Source organism: Salmo trutta, chromosome 32 (genome assembly GCF_901001165.1).
Source record: "Salmo trutta chromosome 32, fSalTru1.1, whole genome shotgun sequence".
Classification (NCBI taxonomy): domain Eukaryota; kingdom Metazoa; phylum Chordata; class Actinopteri; order Salmoniformes; family Salmonidae; genus Salmo; species Salmo trutta.
This window is the reverse complement of record NC_042988.1, coordinates 34,047,715-34,067,714: the sequence shown is the minus strand read 5'-3', so window position 1 is coordinate 34,067,714 and position 20,000 is coordinate 34,047,715. Positions and strand designations below refer to the sequence as shown.

Here is a 20,000-nt window from a genome sequence, read left to right as displayed (position 1 = left end):
TAAACAACACAATGTAACTCCAAGTCAATCACACTTCTGTGAAATCAAACTGTCCACTTAGGAAGCAACACTGATTGACAATAAATTTAACATGCTGTTGTGCAAATGGAATAGACAACAGGTGGAAATTATAGGCAATTAGCAAGACACCCCCAATAAAGGAGTGGTTCTGCAGGTGGTAACCACAGACCACTTCTCAGTTCCTATGCTTCCTGGCTGATGTTTTGGTCACTTTTGAATGCTGGCGGTGCTTTCACTCTACTGGTAGCATGAGACGGAGTCTACAACCCACACAAGTGGCTCAGGTAGTGCAGCTCATCCAGGATGGCACATCAATGCGAGCTGTGGCAAGAAGGTGTGCTGTGTCTGTCAGCGTAGTGTCCAGAGCATGGAGGCGCTACCAGGAGACAGGCCAGTACATCAGGAGACGTGGAGGAGGCCGTAAGAGGGCAACAACCCAGCAGCAGGACTGCTACCTCCGCCTTTGTGCAAGGGGGAGCAGAAGAAGCACTGCCAGAGCCCTGTAAAATGACCTCCAGCAGGCCACAAATGTGCATGTGTCTGCTCAAACGGTCAGAAACAGACTCCATGAGGGTGGTATGAGGGCCTGACGTCCACAGGTGGGGGTTGTGCTTACAGCCCAACACCGTGCAGGATGTTTGGCATTTGCAAGAGAACACCAAGATTGGCAAATTCGCCACTGGCGCCCTGTGCTCTTCACAGATGAAAGCAGGTTCACACTGAGCACGTGAGAGACGTGACAGAGTCTGGAGACGCCGTGGAGAACGTTCTGCTGCCTGCAACATCCTCCAGCATGACCGGTTTGGCGGTGGGTCAGTCATGGTGTGAGGTGGCATTTCTTTGGGGGGCCGCACAGCCCTCCATGTGCTCACCAGAGGTAGCCTGACTGCCATTAGGTACCGAGATGAGATCCTCAGACCCCTTGTGAGACCATATGCTGGTGCGGTTGGCTCTGGGTTCCTCCTAATGCAAGACAATGCTAGACCTCATGTGGCTGGAGTGTGTCAGCAGTTCCTGCAAGAGGAAGGCATTGATGCTATGGACTGGCCCGCCCGTTCCCCAGACCTGAATCCAATTGAGCACATCTGGGACATCATGTCTCGCTCCATCCACCAACGCCACGTTGCACCACAGACTGTCCAGGAGTTGGCGGATGCTTTAGTCCAGGTCTGGGAGGAGATCCCTCAGGAGACCATCCGCCACCTCATCAGGAGCATGCCCAGGCGTTGTAGGGAGGTCATACAGGCACGTGGAGGCCACACACACTACTGAGCCTCATTTTGACTTGTTTTAAGGACATTACATCAAAGTTGGATCAGCCTGTAGTGTGGTTTTCCACTTTAATTTTCAGTGTGACTCCAAATCCAGACCTCCATGGGTTGATAAATTGGATTTCCATTGATTCTTTTTGTGTGATTTTGTTGTCAGCACATTCAACTATGTAAAGAAAAAAGTATTTAATAAGATTATTTCTTTCATTCAGATCTAGGATGTGTTGTTTAAGTGTTCCCTTTATTTTTTTGAGCAGTATATATATATATATAAACTCAGCAAAAAAAGAAACGTCCTCTCACTGACAACAACTTAACATGTGTAAATATTTGTACGAACATAACAAGATTCATCAACTGAGACATAAACTGAACAAGTTCCACAGACACATTGAATAATGTGTCCCTGAACAAAGGGGGGGGGTCAAAATCAAATGTAACAGTCAGTATCTGGTGTGGCCACCAGCTGCGTTAAGTACTGCAGTGCATCTCCTACTCACGGACTGCACCAGATTTGCCAGTTCTTGCTGTGAGATGTTACCCCACTCTTCCACCAAGGCACCTGCAAGTTCTCGGACATTTCTGGGGGGAATGGCCCTAGCCCTCACCCTTCGATCCAATAGGTCCCAGACGTGCTCAATGGGATTGAGATCCGGGCTCTTCGCTGGCCATGGCAGAACACTGACATTCCTGTCTTGCAGGAAATCACACACAGAATGAACAGTATGGCTGGTGGCATTGTCATACTGGAGGGTCATGTCAGGATGAGCCTGCAGGAAGGCTACCACATGAGGGAGGAGGATGTCTTCCCTGTAACGCACAGCGTTGCGATTGCCTGCAATGACAACAAGCTCAGTCCGATGATACTGTGACACACCGCCCCAGACCATGACGGACCCTCCACCTCCAAATCGATCCCGCTCCAGAATACAGGCCTAGGTGTAGCTCATTTCTTCGACGATAAATGCGAATCCGACCATCACCCCTGGTGAGACAAAACTGCGACTTGTCAGTGAAGAGCACTTTTTGCCAGTCCTGTGTCGTGTCTTTGGCTATGCCGGATTAAGTGATATGACATGCTAACTTATAAAATTATTTCTCTGTAATTAATATTACCTGATTAAGCTAATCATGTAAATGTAATTAACTAGAAAGTCGGGGCACCACAGAAGAACGTTTATAGAGCTGTTATCCTCTGAATAAACTCTTAAAATACTTAGTAATATTTTACATCGATAGCAGTCAATCTTAACCCGTATGTTGTTTCAGTCTCATCATGAAAGTTGTAATTTTTGGTTATCTGCACGAACCCAGTCTTTACTAAAATCATCCATACATCAATTGTCTTAAAATAATTTATTTACTACACTAAGTAATTAACAGAAAACATACAAACAGCAACTATCGTCACCAAGGATTGGCATAGTAATGTGCCCTACTGGCTAACAAGCATGGCTGGTCTGTTAGACAATGGGTCATAAAACGGTAAGCTGAGAAGTTACACAGAGTTCATTAATATTAACAATTGACAATTGAAGGCTCACTCATTCGGGAACGTTTGCAATCAATATATATTTACGCTCATGTGTCGTCGGGATTCTTGTTGGAGAGTTTTGTTCTGATGGAGAGTTTGTCAGCGTTCTCTCTCTCTCGGTTAGAATGGATCTGTCAGAGCGACATTCATGAATGTCGTCATAGAATGGATGTGGTTGGTCTTCGCGTTCGATGATATAATTTACTTAGCTGCAGACTAATAATTAATATCAAAGACTTGTTCTTATTCTGTCGATATCGATAGTCTAAAAGTTAACCACGTGGTATGGTTCACTTTCAGTAGAGTACTTGGCTGGTCAAACCTATGAGCCAACTCGCAATGGAGTGTAGGCCTGGTCTCCAGAAATGTAAATCAGGGGGTCTTTTATAGTACCCAGAGAACAGGCTTGTCAAATGACGCCTGGTCCTGTATGTGTCCCTGGGGGCGTGCCTATGACTGAGCTAGACTTGGTTACAGAAATATAATTCTATCACATTAACATCAGTACATAGCATCTCAATGTATTACAAATAGCTTTATCCTTAATAATACATTGTATACACCCATGTGGATTCAGTCTCATCGCTGAGGCTATCATGTAGACCGTTTTAGGGTAATATGGCTATATTGTCTCTTCTGAGTATCACAAAATTGTACCAAGCGGATCAGTTCGTAGCTGGAGTCTTCATCAATCTTCCATATCTTCTCCAGAACACACATGTCGCTAGGTTCTCCAATTCTATGAGTTGGAAGAATTTCCTTTGTCTCTCTATGAAACATGTTGTAGTAGATTCTCCTCTTGGAATTTTTACAACCCTGGGTTGGGGGGGAAGGTAGGTTGGGTGATGGTACAAAGGGGAGGGGGTCAACTGTCCTTCCTGTACCCAAAGAGGCCAACGTCATGACACCTGTCTGGTCCAGCGACGGTGGGTTTGTGCCCATAGGTGACGTTGTTGCCGGTGATGTCTGGTGTGGACCTGCCTTACAACAGGCCTACAAGCCCTCAGTCCAGCCTCTCTCAGCCTATTGCGGACAGTCTGAGCACTGATGGAGGGATTGTGAGTTACTGGTGTAACTCGGGCAGTTGTTGTTGCCATCCTGTATCTGTCCCGCAGGTGTGATGTTCGGATGTACCGATCCTGTGCAGGTGTTGTTACATGTGGTCTGCCACTGCGAGGATGATCAGCTGTCCATCCTGTCTCCCTGTAGCGCTGTCTTAGGCGTCTCACAGTACGGATATTGCAATTTATTGCCCTGGCCACATCTGCAGTCCTCATGCCTCCTTGCAGCATGCCTAAGGCACGTTCATGCAGATGAGCAGGGACCCTGGGCATCTTTCTTTTGGTGTTTTTCAGAGTCAGTAGAAAGGCCTCTCCTACGTTTTCATAACCTACTGTCTGTAAGCTGTTAGTGTCTTAACGATCGTTCCACAGGTGCATGTTCATTAATTGTTTATGGTTAATTGAACAAGCATAGGAAACAGTGTTTAAACCCTTTACAATGAAGATCTGTGACGTTATTTGGATTTTTACGAATTATCTTTGAAAGACAGCGTCCTGGAAAAGGGACATTTCTTGTTTTGCCCTACTTTATATATATCATTGTTAGTAAGGATTGTGCTTTGTTGAGTTTGAACCAAATGTGGATGTTACCCTTTTTGATCTGCTGTAGTGAAAGGTCCGTTTATACCATATGATCAATCCTCCTGAGTCACTACCCTGTTTTATGTTTTTATGTTTGAATGATGGAAGTTACATTTCCCTATAGCCTGGAGGACATTGAGTATCTACGACACCATGTTTTTAGAATAATTATTATGTCAAGACTTTGGTATTGTTAAGAATATCTGGGTTTGTGGTTTTAAGACCTAAGCTAGCAGAGTACAAGCCCTGGAAAATAAATACCTATTAAACAGTGAAAATATGTTTGCATATTTGTGAATTAAGAAAAATAAAACTGTTTTGTGTTTGCGTGCGTGTGTGGTTGAAGCACCCAATCAATACTTAGGCTAAGCACACTAACCACACAACACAAGAGTAAACTACAGTATGAGAATTTGTCAATACTAGGATTGAAGAAACTGTAAATGATATAAATAGACAAATACCTCTCCTTCTCTCTGTCTCCAGTCTCCCTGTCTCTCCTGCAGTGCGGCTGTAGTTCCAAAGGAGGATCAGGTTCTGGAGAAGGGCACGGTGCAGAACGGTTGCCATGATGATCACACGACCAATAGCAGCAAGGTTCGCCTCACCTTACCTCACTCTAGTGAACGTTTGACCTTTGAACCTGGCCGTGACCTTTACTCATCCCAACCTAACTTCACTTAAATCCAATCCCAGTTCATCCAATCAGGCTTAGTGTTATTTTATTTCTGAAGTCATATTTATATCGCCATACTATACATGATGGAATGACGTGACAAGAACAAGCCTGACATCACTTTATAGAACCTAGCCAAACGTAAATATCTTGATTCATTGGCTTCACTAAGTCACTAATCACTCTTATCCAAGACCTCAGGTCTAACACTTCTCACTCTCCTCTTTCTGTTTCAGCACGCACGCACACATACACACGCACACGCACAAACACACAGCTTCTTACTAGCCTCTCTCCTCTTAACTCCATCAGGACACCTCATCTCTCAAATGTCCCTCCCAGGCCCCCGTAGGCCGCAGCCCTAAGGCCCTGAACGGTCTGCTGAGCCCCAGGCTGGAGGAGCCCCTGACCAATAGCCAAACGTCCCTGTGTGAGATGCTTCAGGAGAAGGAGAAGAAGTGGGGTGGAGGGGCCATGGGGATGGACCACTCTGCTCTCATCCCCCTGCGCTCCAAGAACTTCAGAGAGAGGAGCGACGCTCACTTTGTGGATGTTATCAAAGAGGACAGGTGAGGGGATGGATGGATGTTACACAAACTGATCTGGAACCGGGCTTGATGGATGTGGGGGAGCTTTTTGGGGAGTTGGCTGGACAGCACTAATAGATCTGAGACCACGCTAAGGGAATCAAAGGATAAGATTCTGAACGCTGAAGGCAGAACTGTTATGTAAGAAGCAGACCCACACGTATATTTCACGTGATGTCAATGTATGTTTTGGTACAGTGTGTCTATTTACAATGTGCTTTATAGAACTAGTGTTACAGAAATTCCCTTTCTTTCCCTAAAATCTCCAGTTTTATAGAAATCTGGGTTGGAGGATTTGAATTTCCTGCTTATTCCCACTGATTCTGGGAATTCTCCAACTGGGATAAAAAATATATATATATATATAATATTTTTGTAATGTTTTGAGAAAGTTACTGGAATTTTGCAATCCTATATAGAACACTCACTGCGGTATGATCTGCTCCGTGCTATTTTGTTTGTAGTGATCCTTATGCTTCTGCCCACTGAATAAGCCCCTGGGTCATGTTCATTCGGCACCAAATGGAAGAAAACAGACATGATATAGTTGATGGACTATCTGGAGTTGTCCAGTAAGAAAAGCTGATTTTCATTTTCCATTGCAAAATGTTTGGTGCCTTATGAACACGGACGGCCCTGGTGGTATGATAGGTTGGTGTAACTCTCTCCCCGCCAAGTCTGTCTTCTCTATACTGACTGACTGACGTCTGTTGATCTGTCCATCTCCCAGTCTGATGAAGGACTACTTTTTCAAGCCTCCCATCAACAAGCTGAGCCACACCTTCCTGGACAGAACCCTGGAGTCTGCCTACAGGACTAGCTACCAGGAAGAGGTGTGTATCACTCTCTGTCTGTTACTCTGTCTCTCTGTCTGTATGTGTCTGTCTGTCTCTATCTGTATTCCTCTTATCTGTCTTTCTGATGTCCCACTTCCTCTCTGTCTACTAGACTAGACCTGTTCTGTCTTTTCTTGTCTGTCCCACTGACTCCCTATCCGTTTCACCCTGTCTATCTAGCTCTCTCTGTGTGTGTGTGTGTGCGTGCGTGTGTTCCCTGAGTAACCTGTAAGCACTGCACTATGTATGGCCTGTCAGGACTGCGGCAAAGACAGGGAAATCACTGCAGGACATCGATAGGGATGTCCTCTTAGCTTGTGATGCTCTCTGCTGGTACAGTGGGGGAACTGCATGTTCAACTTCACGTCTGGATAATGTTTTGTTCAGTTTCATACTTATTTATTACCGTAATTTCCGGACTATAAGCCGCAACTTTTTTCCCACGCTTTGAACCTCGCGGCTTAAACAATGACGCGGCTAAAATATGGATTTTTCCCGCTTTCATATTTTTTTGAAAGGAGATGACTTCAGTGGTTTCAGTGCACAGGAGGAGGAAGATAGTGACCAATGACTTTCTTGGTAGTCTACTGTTTACTGCAGTAGACTGTTACAAGCCGTGTTTCGTTAAAGCCTATTTATTTTTGTTACAAGCCGTGTTTCGTTAAAGCCTATTTATTTTTGTTACAAGCCGTGTTTCGTTAAAGCCTATTTATTTTTGTTACAAGCCGTGTTTCGTTAAAGCCTATTTATTTTTGTTACAAGCCATGTTTCGTTAAAGCCTGTGTAATTTAATTTGTTTCAATGTACCGGTAGGCACCTGCGGCTTATAGACATGTGCGGCTTATTTATGTTCAAAATACATTTTTTTTTTAAATTCAGTGGGTGCGTCTTATATTCAGGTGCGCTTAATAGTCCGGAAATTACGGTACTTAATCACAATGAGACAATTTTATTAATGTTTTTTTATTAAGACTTCCATTCTTTATGCTTCTCTATTCTCTCCCGCAACCTTTGCTCTCTCTCTTTTACCCTTTCCAAACCCTCCCGCTCTTTATCTCTTTACACTCTGCAACCGGACCCAGGCACCATTCATTGCCATTGTGCCTTTAGTAAGGCATCAATCCATTTCCGTTGAAAAATAACAAAGTATCTATTCCCTCCCGTCTCCAGGTGGAGACCCAGGCGGCGGTACAGACCTTTGCCAGCCCTACCTTCAGCTCTTTCCTGGACATGGTCCTGTGCTGCTCAGTGTTCCTGGCCCTCTCCCTGGCCTGCCTCCTCCGGCCCCTGCTCTCTCTCCCTGGGGCCCCCCTGCCTGCCCCGGCCCTCACCCTGGTTGCCGTGGCTGCCCTGCTGGAGGCCCTGGCGCTGGTGCTGTCTATACGGTAAGACGGTTGAGGGAGAGAAGGACAGGTGGAGAGAGGGATGGGGAGGAGGAGGAAAAAGGGGGAAGAAGTTGGGAGGGATGGACGGAGGAGGGAGAAGAGGGGAAAGGGGGTGGGGAGAGGGATATGAGGAGGGGGTTGGAACTGGGGAGGAGAGGAAGAGGGGGAGAATGGTAAAGGAAGGGAGAGAACTAAGTGGGGTGAGGTTTGAAGATGGGGAAAAGGGGAGGCCATTAGCCTGTTTTTCAATGGGGTTGGATTACTGTACACGTACTGTCTATCAGCCCTCTCTGAGCTAACCTCCTCTCCCAGGATGGCCTTCTACCTGGACAGCGTGATGAGCTGCACTAGGACCCTGCTGAGGGCCATCTCTGGCTGGGTCCCCCGTCACTTGATAGGGGCCGTGCTGGTGTCCCTGCCCGCTGTGTCCGTCTTCTCACACGTCACCTGTGACATGCACCTCTCCATACAGGTGAGCGTGTCTATTCTGTTCATTTGCCCTGGTAATTTCCTCCAGAGTTTGCTAATGCTAACGATTGTTCCTTCCTGTGTCTCTATCGGTGTCTCCCAGTTCACCATGCTCACCTGCTGTGCAGTGATCATTGCCATCATCCAGTACTGTAACTTCTGCCAGCTGAGCTGCTGGATGCGCTCGGCCATGGCCACCGTGGTGGGACTGGTGCTGTTCGCCCTGCTCTTCAGCCCACCCTGCAGGTCAGACACGTTATAATGGATTCTATTTTTTAACACATTTATGGCCCTTTTTTGTTGGTCGGAAAGGACCTTAAAGGGGCATCTGCAGTTCAAACAATAACAACACCCTGTCACTGTTTTGGTAAACAACTGAGGAACGGGGCTGGAGAAATGTAACCACACTCAAATTTGTATATTACCCATTTAATCCACTACCAATGCACTCACTGAAGTTTGATAGGATATTGTATACAATATTACCACAATGTCATAATTTAGTATGACTTTTCCTTTGTGCTGACACTCGGTGTAATTTAATTTGTCCTCTGTCTTCCAGTTCTGCCAACAGTATGTTATTTTGGTGAGTAGAATGAAGTTATCCATACAACTAATGATGCATTCACAATGTATCACTGGAAGGCCATGCTGTATTCTCAGATTATAAATATATCTCTCTCACTCCACCTTTCCTTAACTCCTTCCCTCTCTTTTTCTTCATCCCTCCTTCCTTCTCTCCCTCCCTGCCTACATTTCTCTCCATCTCTACCTCCCTACCTCATTCTCCAACTCTCCATCCCTCCCTTCTCTCCTTCCTTGTTTCTCCCTCCTCTCTCTTTCCCCTTCTCTCTCCATCTCTCCCTCCCTTTCTCTCTCCTCCAGGTCTGGCGACGCCACCAACAACAGTAACCGCAGCAGTGTTGTACATGATCAGTCTGAGCCCACCGCTGACCCTGTGCCCCGCCTCCAGGACCTGCTGGGCCCCGAGGTGGGAGTGGCCTTCTTCCTGCTCCTCCTGCTCGTCTGGTTCCTCAACCGCGAGTTCGAGGTCAGCTACCGCCTCCATTACCACGGCAACGTGGAGGCCGACCAGCACCGCATCAAGATCCAGAACATGAGGGACCAAGCCGATTGGTTGCTTAGAAACATCATCCCCATCCACGTGGCAGAGCAGCTCAAAGTGACTCAGAGTTACTCCAAAAACCATGGTAACGTTGGCGTGATTTTTGCCAGTATCGTTAACTTTAGCGAGTTCTACGAGGAGAGTTACGAGGGCGGCAAGGAGTGCTACCGCGTGCTCAATGAGCTCATCGGTGACTTCGACGAACTGCTTCGCGAGCCGCCCTTCAACAACATCGAGAAGATCAAGACCATCGGCGCCACGTACATGGCGGCGGCTGGGCTGAACGCGCAGCAGTGCGCCGAGGCACCGCACCCTCACGGCCACCTGCGGGCGTTGTTTGACTTCGCACTGGAGATGATGCGCGTGGTGGACGACTTCAACAAGAACATGCTGGGCTTCAAGTTCAAGTTGCGCATTGGGTTCAACCACGGCCCTTTGACTGCAGGGGTGATCGGCACCACTAAGCTGCTCTACGACATCTGGGGCGACACTGTGAACATCGCCAGTCGCATGGACACCACGGGCGTGGAGTGCCGCGTGCAGGTGAGCGAGGAGAGCTACTGCGCCCTCAGTGCCATGGACTACAACTTCGACTACCGCGGCACAGTCAACGTCAAGGGCAAAGGTCAAATGAAGACCTTTCTGTTCCCCAAGAGTGAGGACAGCGGCACCCCCGTGCCCCAGTACCTGCTCTCCGTCTCACCAGAGATCCGGGTGCAGGTGGATGGAAGTATCGGGCGCTCGCCAACGGATGAGCTCTCTAATATGGTGCCTAGCTCCATGGCTGGTGTACCCAATACCACCAGTCCCTCGCTCAGCTCTGGGGTGTCCACGGGTCTGCTGCGGCCTGAGAGGGGGGTGGTGGAGGCTGGAGATAGGCCAGACAGTCGGCAACAATACTACTCTAGCCCTACTACTACAGAGACCATCGCAGCCAGACGCTCCTCCTCATCATCCTATGTTGGTCTAGCCTCCCTGCCTATCACTAGTCAAGCCGGAGCTACTTTGAAAGTCAAACAACCAAATCTGTCCATCACTAATAAAGGTGAAACTCCTTCAACCAACGTCCAACAAACAAATCTGCCCTCCACTAGTCTAACTGGAGCTCTTTTGACAGTCCAACAACCAAATCTACCCATCACTAATAAAGGTGAAGCTCCTTCAACCAACATCCAACAACCAAATCTGCCCTCCACTAGTCTAGCTGGAGCTCTTTTGACAGTCCAACAACCAAATCTGCCCACCACTAGCCTAACTGGAGTTCTTTTGACAGTCCAACAACCAAATCTGTGCATCACTAATAAAGGTGAAACTCCTTCAACCAACGTCCAACAACCAAATCTGCCCGCCACTAGTCTAGCTGGAGCTCCTACAACAAACATCCTCCAACAACCAAAACCTGTGGTGCCTGCCTCCCTCCAGCCTCTCTCCCCTCAGAATGCCACAGCAACTGATTTACGGAAGGAGGTGGAAAAAGAGAAAGAGAAGGACGATGATGACATTATTGGCGAGCTAACGAAACTCTAAGACTGTTATGTCTGCGATAGCTTTTTGCATTAGCCTTCAGCCCTTTAAGCATGACCTTTCTTGCATTCCTGCCAGTTGAAGCTTATTATGGAACAGGCATATGTGACGAGAAGGCATACAGGAGGAAACACCTAAATGGCAGACTGTAAGAAACCAGTTTCTGGCTCCTCTGTTGTCAATTCTTCTCCAGGTTCGTGCTCATTAGGGCACACCTTTGTAAATCTTTTTGCAACTGTAAGCGAAAATGAGCGTTTCTTATTGAACAAGTTCAGATACTACGTTTGTTTTCTTCCGGTTCATGCCCACTGAACACGACCGATGTATCTGGTGGGCACAGTAAGAGGGAATAAGAAGATGGGGAAAGTACGATGGGCACTTATGTTGCTATAGAAACCCAGCCTCCTATGATCTACTTGATTCTCACTAACATCTTTAGTCTTTTTTTTGTTGTATGTTTGGGCTTTTTTTTTGCCCTTGTTTTTTACGTCTTTTGATTAAGTGCCTTTAGCACAAAATAATGTGTAGACCAAGCTGATCTGGACAAGGAAAGAGGAAGAAACATAAAGGGAAAAGAAAACTGGGAAAGACTTCTACACTACAAAACTGTGAACCTTATGTACATTTTAAGGCAAAAGCTTGGTTTCTGTCAGTTTGTTATAGTTGTCTTTGGTCTGTGTAGCTATGACATTGCTTTTATTACTGTAGTTAAGGAGTTTACAAGAATTGGAGCAATAAGGAATGCCACAGTGAAGAGTGAATGATGGGTTATAAAGGGAAGCAAGATGGAGTCGACTTTTCACAGTGAATCACTTTAAATTGTCTAAGAAAAGCACAGGCCTCGCACAACGCTCTCAGACAAACCCACAACAATATCTACATCAGTCGGAAGGCTTGACTGTGTGCTTGTGTCTGTGCGCTACACTACAGTAATAACTGCCTTCCACGGCCTCATGTGGAGAGGTGGCTGTAAGTTGTCATTCTGCAACTGATGAAACCGTGGGAAGAAGGTCGGGAGTGTGATCAAGAAATAATGAAATCCCTCTTGCTGATGTGGTATCTTTTCTCCCGGCCCTGGTTAAAAGTAAGGACCTCTGTCTTACCAGCCTCAAGCCGTCAACTAGACCTTGGTAATAGTAATTAGGGCTGAATGCTAACTCCTACTTAAGTCTGTTTTAAGTCGAAGTCTCCCATTGACATCAATGCATGACTAAGTGAAAATGTGAAGTTAGGACTTGACCCTAATTCTTTAACATATCATTAATTAGCTTCAACTGCACATTAGCTCTGCAAGTCTATAAAGCTAACTTTTAGCACCACAGGTTAGTTCATGTGCCATAACCTCTTCCTAGGCTACCGTTGTTGAGGTTTGAAGTGCACCCCTCTTGGTAGGCGTCCTAATAGGATGTTTCTATTGAACGTGCTGGTTTGCTTACAATACAGTTAACAATCTGCTAAAATTGTTACATGTGCGTCACGTACATATCATGTGGAATAGGCAAGAGCACAAACAGACCAGGCTAATCTTGAGTAGTCTCTTGTGACGGACCTGAGTTAAGATGTTGAGTGATCCAGTTTAACGGAATGGTAGATTGGTATATTGACCTTCAAATAGGACTTGATCTGCTATCGCCACTCTCCACTCCTGTTACTCTACCGTCCGGCTATTTAGAAATACATGCAAGGGGGAATGCACCCGATTCTTCTTGTTACAGCATTCCTGCCAAATTAGATCCTGGATAATAAGGGAAGTTTCTAACATGCGCCATGTAAGCAACATATAAAACATATAAACATGTAAAGTGTGCATGTTCAGTGCTACATATTTTCCTATTTGTTTTGTGTGTTTGTTTTGTCGAAGTTGAGATCTCGTTGTTTTCTTTTTATATATGTACTGTATGCATTGTTTTATCAGACCCTTTCTTGAGAGAATTGAGTATGGTAAACTGTACAGTGCATATCCTCCAACTGCAAGTCTAATCATCCCTGTCACTTTCTCTGTTTTAGTAAAAGTGCTTGGGTGCTCGGGGGAAATAACAAAACAAGTAATGGTACTACTAGGTTTCCATCCAATTGGCGACAGATTTTCATGCCGAATATTCTAAAATCTGCATAAAGAAAATATGCAAATTTTTCCACCAGTGGTGTTTTTCCACCAAACGGACTTATTAAAAAAATCAGTGCGTGATGACATAGTGCACACAAAATGTACTTTTTCACTTAAGTTTTTACGTACCAAATAAAAATCTAAAGTTCAGTGTGTTTCCATTGCATTTTCAACTCTACCAATAGTTTTGTTATAAAAAAACTGTTGGGTAAAATAGCCTATTTGCCTACTCTGGTCTCGGTACATGCGCTCTTGCCAACAACTCACAGATACAGTGCAGATAGGCTAGTCTACATAATGAGATTATTATGGATAAGAGCGAGAAAATGAGTATTTTTCAAATGGCAGCCAAGCATCGATCAACATGTCACCAGAATCAGACCCTGGATATTTATTGAAAAGGAGCATCAAGATCACTGTGCGCTTTCATCACCCATCATAAGTTCGGACTATTTCATCTGTAGCCTAATAAACTGCTTATCATCGCGTGACTCAAGGTTTACTTTGATATGATTATTATATGAATATTTACCTTTAAAGGCGTTTCCACTGCCATTTCTCGCATAATTAATTAAAAAAATTACCAACACAGAAAAATCCCACCCCATCGAACAAACAAATTATCTTTCGGCATTTATAAAATTGTACCGAAACTTCCTGTTTCCATCACAGATGTCGTGATTTAAAAAAAATGATACGGTATGACTTTACTTACATAAAAACTGGGGATGGAAATGTCTTATAATATTTGTGACCTCAGACATACTTTGAAACCTCAAAGGTACAATATCAAAGCGTTCTGAATTAGGAGTATAACTTGGAAAGTAAATGTTCATCGTAAAAGACTCCATGTTTTAGTTGAGTAAAGATGGAGATGCTCAGGATATCCCAGCAATCATTTGGGTTTTAAGTGCATCTTTCAACTTTCAGCACTTAAGTTTCTCTTTTGTAGTGCCATAATTTGTTTTACTACAGGTTCCTTGTGTGTACTGCAAGAGTTTGCTAGTAGTGCCTTTTCAGTCATAGGAAAATCCTCTCTAAATCAACTCTGATATCATTTAATTAAGATTGCCACATTTTGTTTCTCAAACCTCCTTGAATACACTTTTTTTTTGCTATTTTACATGTGTACATATTTTTCTCATCCAAGTTCTTTTAACTTTTTATATGAATTTGACATGTGCCTTTTCTACTACATAACCTGCTGAGCAATTGTTTCCAACATTTAGTATCACTGATATGAGTGTGAAACTCAATATTGCAGTTCATTGTCACTTTTTGGTACACAGCTGCCACTTATTTGTTCTGATGTGCATTTAAAAACAGGGAATAACTAAAATGTAGTTTTGCTTTGTTTGACTGGATATTGTTGTACTATGTAGAATTCCTTGAATGGGGTTAGGCCCATTTTAAGTGCATTAATCTACAAACGGGATTGTTTTCAAATTGTCAAATGTATTCTTGCTGATTATGAGCGTGCAACCCTTGTAACCTACCCAAATTCCATTGATTACAATTTTTTATTTTTTTATTTTTTTACTTCACCTTTATTTAACCAGATAGGCAAGTTGAGAACAAGTTCTCATTTACAATTGCGACCTGGCCAAGATAAAGCAAAGCAGTTTGACACATACAACAACACAGAGTTACACATGGAGTAAAACAAACATATAGTCAATAATACAGTAGAAAAATAAGTCTATATACAATGTGAGCAAATGAGGTGAGATAAGGGAGGTAGTAAAGGCAAAAAAAGACCAAGTACATACTATATAGCAAGTAAAACACTGGAATGGTAGATTTACAGTGGAAGAAAGTGCAAAATATAAATAATGTGGTGCAAAGGAGCAAAATAAATAAATACAGTAGGGGAAGAGGTAGTTGTTTGGGCTAAATTATAGATGGGCTATGTACAGGTGCAGTAATCTGTGAGCTGCTCTGACAGCTGGTGCTTAAAGCTAGTGAGGGAGATAAGTGTTTCCAGTTTCAGAGATTTTTGTAGTTCGTTCCAGTCATTGGCAGCAGAGAACTGGAAGGAGAGGCGGCCGAAGGAGGAATTGGCTTTGGGGGTGACTAGTGAGATATACCTGCTGGAGCGCGTGCTACAGGTGGGTGCTGCTACGGTGACCAGTGAGCTGAGATAAGGGGGGACTTTACCTAGCAGGGTCTTGTAGATGACCTGGAGCCAGTGGGTTTGGCGACAAGTATGAAGCGAGGGCCAGCCAACGAGAGCGTACAGGTCGCAGTGGTGGGCAGTGGTGGCTATTTTGTAAATGCCATTGCTGAAGTTGAGTATCGGTAGGATGGTCAGTTTTACGAGTGTATGTTTGGCAGCATGAGTGACGGATGCTTTGTTGTGAAATAGGAAGCCGATTCTAGATTTAACTTTGGATTGGAGATGTTTGATCTGAGTCTGGAAGGAGAGTTTACAGTAAAGGGACATATTGGAAACAATCAGTTTCAGTAATAAACTTCACACAGTGTTATGTTGCTAAATGTCCCAAGGAAGGGGAAACTGCATAATTGAGGTCTGGACACATGAAAGGAAGATAAACCCAGATATTAGCTAGAGCTTATCTTATTGCTTTTGAGAAACTCTGCTTATCAAACTATGGATTCCTGGTGTTTTATCGTGTTGATGCTGGATAAGTAGCGTTCTTTAGAAAGCGAAGGGAAATAAATTGTTGAATTTAAGGCTAACTCTTATAGAGGTATTGGAGCTCAAATCTTATGCCCAATTCAGTCCGAACCGTACTGTGATGATGGCTCTATTTTCATTTCACACTGCAACTGTGTTGAATGTGTTACCGGACCAGCTCAGTACAGCTCTGTTGGGCTCAGTAGTGTGAAAAAGGTATTGGGTTCCCTACTTCAAAAAAAGCTTAGTACAAAAAAAAAAACTCACTTGCATTCACTGCAAAAAGGACTTCATGGATTGACAATGGGATTGAAATGTTGTGAACTAACAGAATGGGACTTGTTTTGATGCCAAATAGAGATGTGATTGATTTGATGTATGTTTGGCCTTATTTCCCCCTCTTTAATTTGCTCTGACTTGTCGTGCACATTGATGACGGGTTGTTTCTATACTCACTAGTACGATATGTATGCAGTATGTATACATTTTGCACAAAGCACAAAGTACACAGTATGTACATATGCATTTTATATTTTGTATTATTTATACAGGTGCCATTGTTGAAGGGTTGAGGAATACATGGAAGGTTAGATACACGTTAGAACACTGTTACAATTATGTCCAAATGTCATGTTTGCCTGCATGTATAGTATGTGTGTGTACCTACCTGTACGAATGTTTGTGTAACTGTATGATTGTGGGAGAGGGATGCTCTAACTTACCCCAGTAGGCCTAGGATTGTGTGCTGTCTGAACTTGTCCACTTCTTTCCACCTCAGTATGTCAAAGTCAATTTACATTTTAGTAATTTAGCAGACACACTGATCCAGAGCGACGTACTGGTCCCCCGTGGGAATCGAACACACAACTTGGCATTGCAAGCACCATGCTCTACCAACTGAGCCACATGGACCTATAAGGACCTATAAGGACATTTTCCTGCCACCACTACTTCTATATAGGCCTCGGTGACAGATCTCTCCTTCCTAAGGGATCCCATTGTATTCCCCCATGAGTAGCCTGGTCGGTTTCAGATTGGTTTGTGCTGTTGGCAGCTCCTATGGTCAATGTAAGAGCTGACGAGACAGTGCAAACAGATCTGGGACCAGGCTACATCATCAACACCCTGCAAGGTAAAATCACACTGCTAGATTTCTGTTAATGTTTTCAGACCCTGTTTCATATAAGCCTACTGTACAGTTGTGGCTGGTAGATCTTTGGCCTCCCTCCCACTGTATTTTATATAGCCTATAGCACGCTGCATTTTTGGAGGGGTCTGCAAATGAAGGTAAAAAAAAAGAATAAAGTGATTTTTTTTCTGAAATTTGTTTGGATGGTTCTGTTTGCATTGCTTGATATTTACCAATTATTACAACTTTTAATGATGCATTTACAATTGACATGTAAACTTCTGTTGCTTGGCTCCTTAAATTGATACAAATGTAGCTGACTAGATGGATGGACAAGGGTGAAGTGCCCCACAATGGTCTTATGAGGGTTGGTGACTTGGTGACGCATAATACACAATGTATATGGGGGACTGCACAATAACTGCTCACTTGTACATTGTTCTGTAACACTTTAGGTTAGAAAGTGCTTTGACAGCTACTTAATATTTTGGGTTATTCCACCCCTAGAGGCTTGTTGATGTACGTCCACATGACGCACGGCAGGGCATAGGTTTGCGTAGGGCGTGATTGCACAGCCCCTCCCCCCCACAGTCTAGCTAGAAAGAAAAAAACTTTTTGTATCGGAGGAATCAACAGCCGCCATCTTGACGCGGCTCAGAATCAGGATTTCGGGAGAGCCTTATTTTTTAGACCGAAACGAGCCATTTAGACCGTGCTCAAACGGCTTTATTCTGCAGAAAATCGAAGTCTTTATTCCTTCGAAGATAATTATTGAGAAAAAACGAGGATTGGATCAGTTTTTGTCGTCTAGAGAGCCCCTCGTATATTTGATTTCCCCTTCAGAGAGCGCCGCTTCTCCATATCTCCGTTCTGAGACGATGTATTTATCGAGAGACAGTATCGAGAAAAATACATCGGCGCATCCAAAATATTTTTGTAAATTTCTTGTCTTTATTGGAGGCGAAAATTGAATTTAAGGCTGTTCATTTGGACCGGGAAAAGGCGCTTATTTAAAGATGCCTATCTAGGGATTTATGGAGAAAGGGACTTGAATCCACACTATATACTTTTTTTGCTAATATTTTAATTTATTTTTCGTGAACTGAAATATTTTTTGGCCATAATTATTAACGATAATTATGTGGGTGTTGGGTGTTGGATTATCATGGGGTGATTGTCAGCGGCGAAGCGTGGCGCTGTTGCCTTTATTTTGAAACATTCTACTCGGCTGACTAGTGCAAGCATATTTCTATCTTGCCAGCTAGTTGGTTAAATACCCCTATACGTGGGGTGTGAATAAGAAAGAAGATTGTTGCCATACAAAAAATCTAGCTGGAAGGAGTCGAATTTCATTTTGCATCATTATTTAGGGATAATTCTTACCGATCACAATGGCTGACAATTTGCTGGACGTCGGACCTCCCAACGCAAAGCGACCGAAACTCAATTCACCTGCTCTTTCATCGTCAGATGGTCCAGGTAAGCACCAAGTCGGGCCTATTTTGTCAGTCTATTGAAAAAATAAATGTATGCTAACAATGCATGAGTTATTTTAGTGATAATAAACTGTACTTTTGTTTTGTCTGGTGTTGACTGCGTTCCTTACTTGGAACTTTCATATGTCAGCTCTCGAGCTTTGCAGTCTAGTTGTTCGTGGTATTAAATTGTCACTGAATCTACAGTCACCCGTCTCTAGGAGCCAATCCCCCGCTGCTCTCTTCTCGACTTGCCCATATGCCTTGGTAGTAAAGTCAGCCTACTGGCGGTGTTGGTATTGCACCATGTGCTGATGTGTCTGTCACTCCTTCTCGGTTTACTAGCTACGCCTCTGAAAACTTGCCACCCCTATGTTCCGGATAATGTCATTGCGGTGGAGTGTGAGTTGGAGCAGCGGGCCGAACGCAGGCGAGACTTGTGATATAGCCGCCGCGTCTGTTCAAAAGAAAAGTGCAACCTGTTGAATTTGGTTCATTTCAACACTCATAGACACTTGTTAACCTACCGGTATAGGACTATTGTATGAGCACAGTCAACAGAAGTGTCAACATGAACTTGAAGGTAAGTTGTATAAATGTTCATACAGAGTGAAACCGATAGGAATTTCTTAGACGCTGCCCTTGAATAGGGGCCCTGCAGTGAAGTTTATTGACAGGTCTCCTGTGCTCATAAACCTAGCCTCCCAGACAATAACAAAAGCCTACCACAGTGCTGCCTTGGTTGGTTTTTATCAGAGAGAGAAGAACATTAAGCATAAACCTAACCTCAGGGTCTACCACCACACTGTACCCACCCAAACACTCAGGAAACATCAGAGGGTGCACCCCCCTATCCACATCGATGGGACCGCAGTGGAGAAGGTGGAAAGCTTCATGTTCCTTGGCGTACACATCACTGACAAACTGAAATGGACTACCCACACAGGCAGTGTGGTAAAGAAGGCACAACCGAGCCTCTTCAACCTCACCAGGCTGAAGAAATTTGGCTTGGCACCTAAAACCCTCAAACTTTTACAGATGCACAATTGAGAGCATCCTGTCGGGCTGCATCACCACCTGGTACAGCAACTGCACCACCCGCAACCGCAAGGCTCTCCAGAAGGTGGTGCGATCTGCACAACGCATCACCGGGGGCAAACTACCTGCCCTCCAGGACTCCTACAGCACCCGATGTCACAGGAAGGCCAAAAAGATCATTAAGGACAACAACCACCCGAGCCACTGTCTGTTCACCCCGCTATCATCCAGAAGGCGAGGTCAGTACAGGTGCGTCAACGCTGTTTTTCAGTGTCTCGGTCCCAGCTATCTCAAGGCCATCAGACTGCTAAACAGCAATCACTAGCACATTAGAGGCTGCTGCCTATAGACATAGACTAGAAATTACTGGCCACTTTAAGAAATGTAACACTGGTCACTTGGGTAAACATCAATCTGGCATTACTCATCTCTATTGTATATACTGTATTCTATACTATTCTACTGTATTTTAGTCCATGCCGCTCTGACATCGCTCATCCATATGTATATATTCTTAATTCCATTCCTTACTTAGATTTGTC

General features: G+C 44.3%; 2 protein-coding genes across 5 annotated transcripts in view; both read left to right on the top strand.

The window, feature by feature from the left end:
* LOC115171775 (adenylate cyclase type 9) overlaps positions 1 to 12,892 on the top strand; it is a 69,546-nt gene extending 56,654 nt beyond the window's left edge. For 2 of the 3 annotated variants that reach the window (XM_029728900.1, XM_029728902.1), the window contains 8 exons: positions 4,956 to 5,066; positions 5,458 to 5,714; positions 6,463 to 6,565; positions 7,739 to 7,953; positions 8,266 to 8,425; positions 8,525 to 8,667; positions 8,984 to 9,007; positions 9,307 to 12,892. In XM_029728900.1, coding sequence (XP_029584760.1) covers positions 4,956 to 5,066; positions 5,458 to 5,714; positions 6,463 to 6,565; positions 7,739 to 7,953; positions 8,266 to 8,425; positions 8,525 to 8,667; positions 8,984 to 9,007; positions 9,307 to 11,074 — 2,781 coding nt within the window. In that variant the 3' untranslated portion in view covers positions 11,075 to 12,892. The remainder of the gene's footprint in view (positions 1 to 4,955; positions 5,067 to 5,457; positions 5,715 to 6,462; positions 6,566 to 7,738; positions 7,954 to 8,265; positions 8,426 to 8,524; positions 8,668 to 8,983; positions 9,008 to 9,306) is intronic. The other variant, XM_029728901.1, reaches the window with a different exon arrangement.
* Positions 12,893 to 17,531: 4,639 nt separating this feature from the next.
* The window catches only part of LOC115171774 (CREB-binding protein), an 85,783-nt gene continuing 83,314 nt past the window's right edge, over positions 17,532 to 20,000 (top strand). For both annotated transcript variants that reach the window (XM_029728899.1, XM_029728898.1), the window contains exon 1: positions 17,532 to 18,424. In XM_029728899.1, coding sequence (XP_029584759.1) covers positions 18,337 to 18,424 — 88 coding nt within the window. In that variant the 5' untranslated portion in view covers positions 17,532 to 18,336. The remainder of the gene's footprint in view (positions 18,425 to 20,000) is intronic.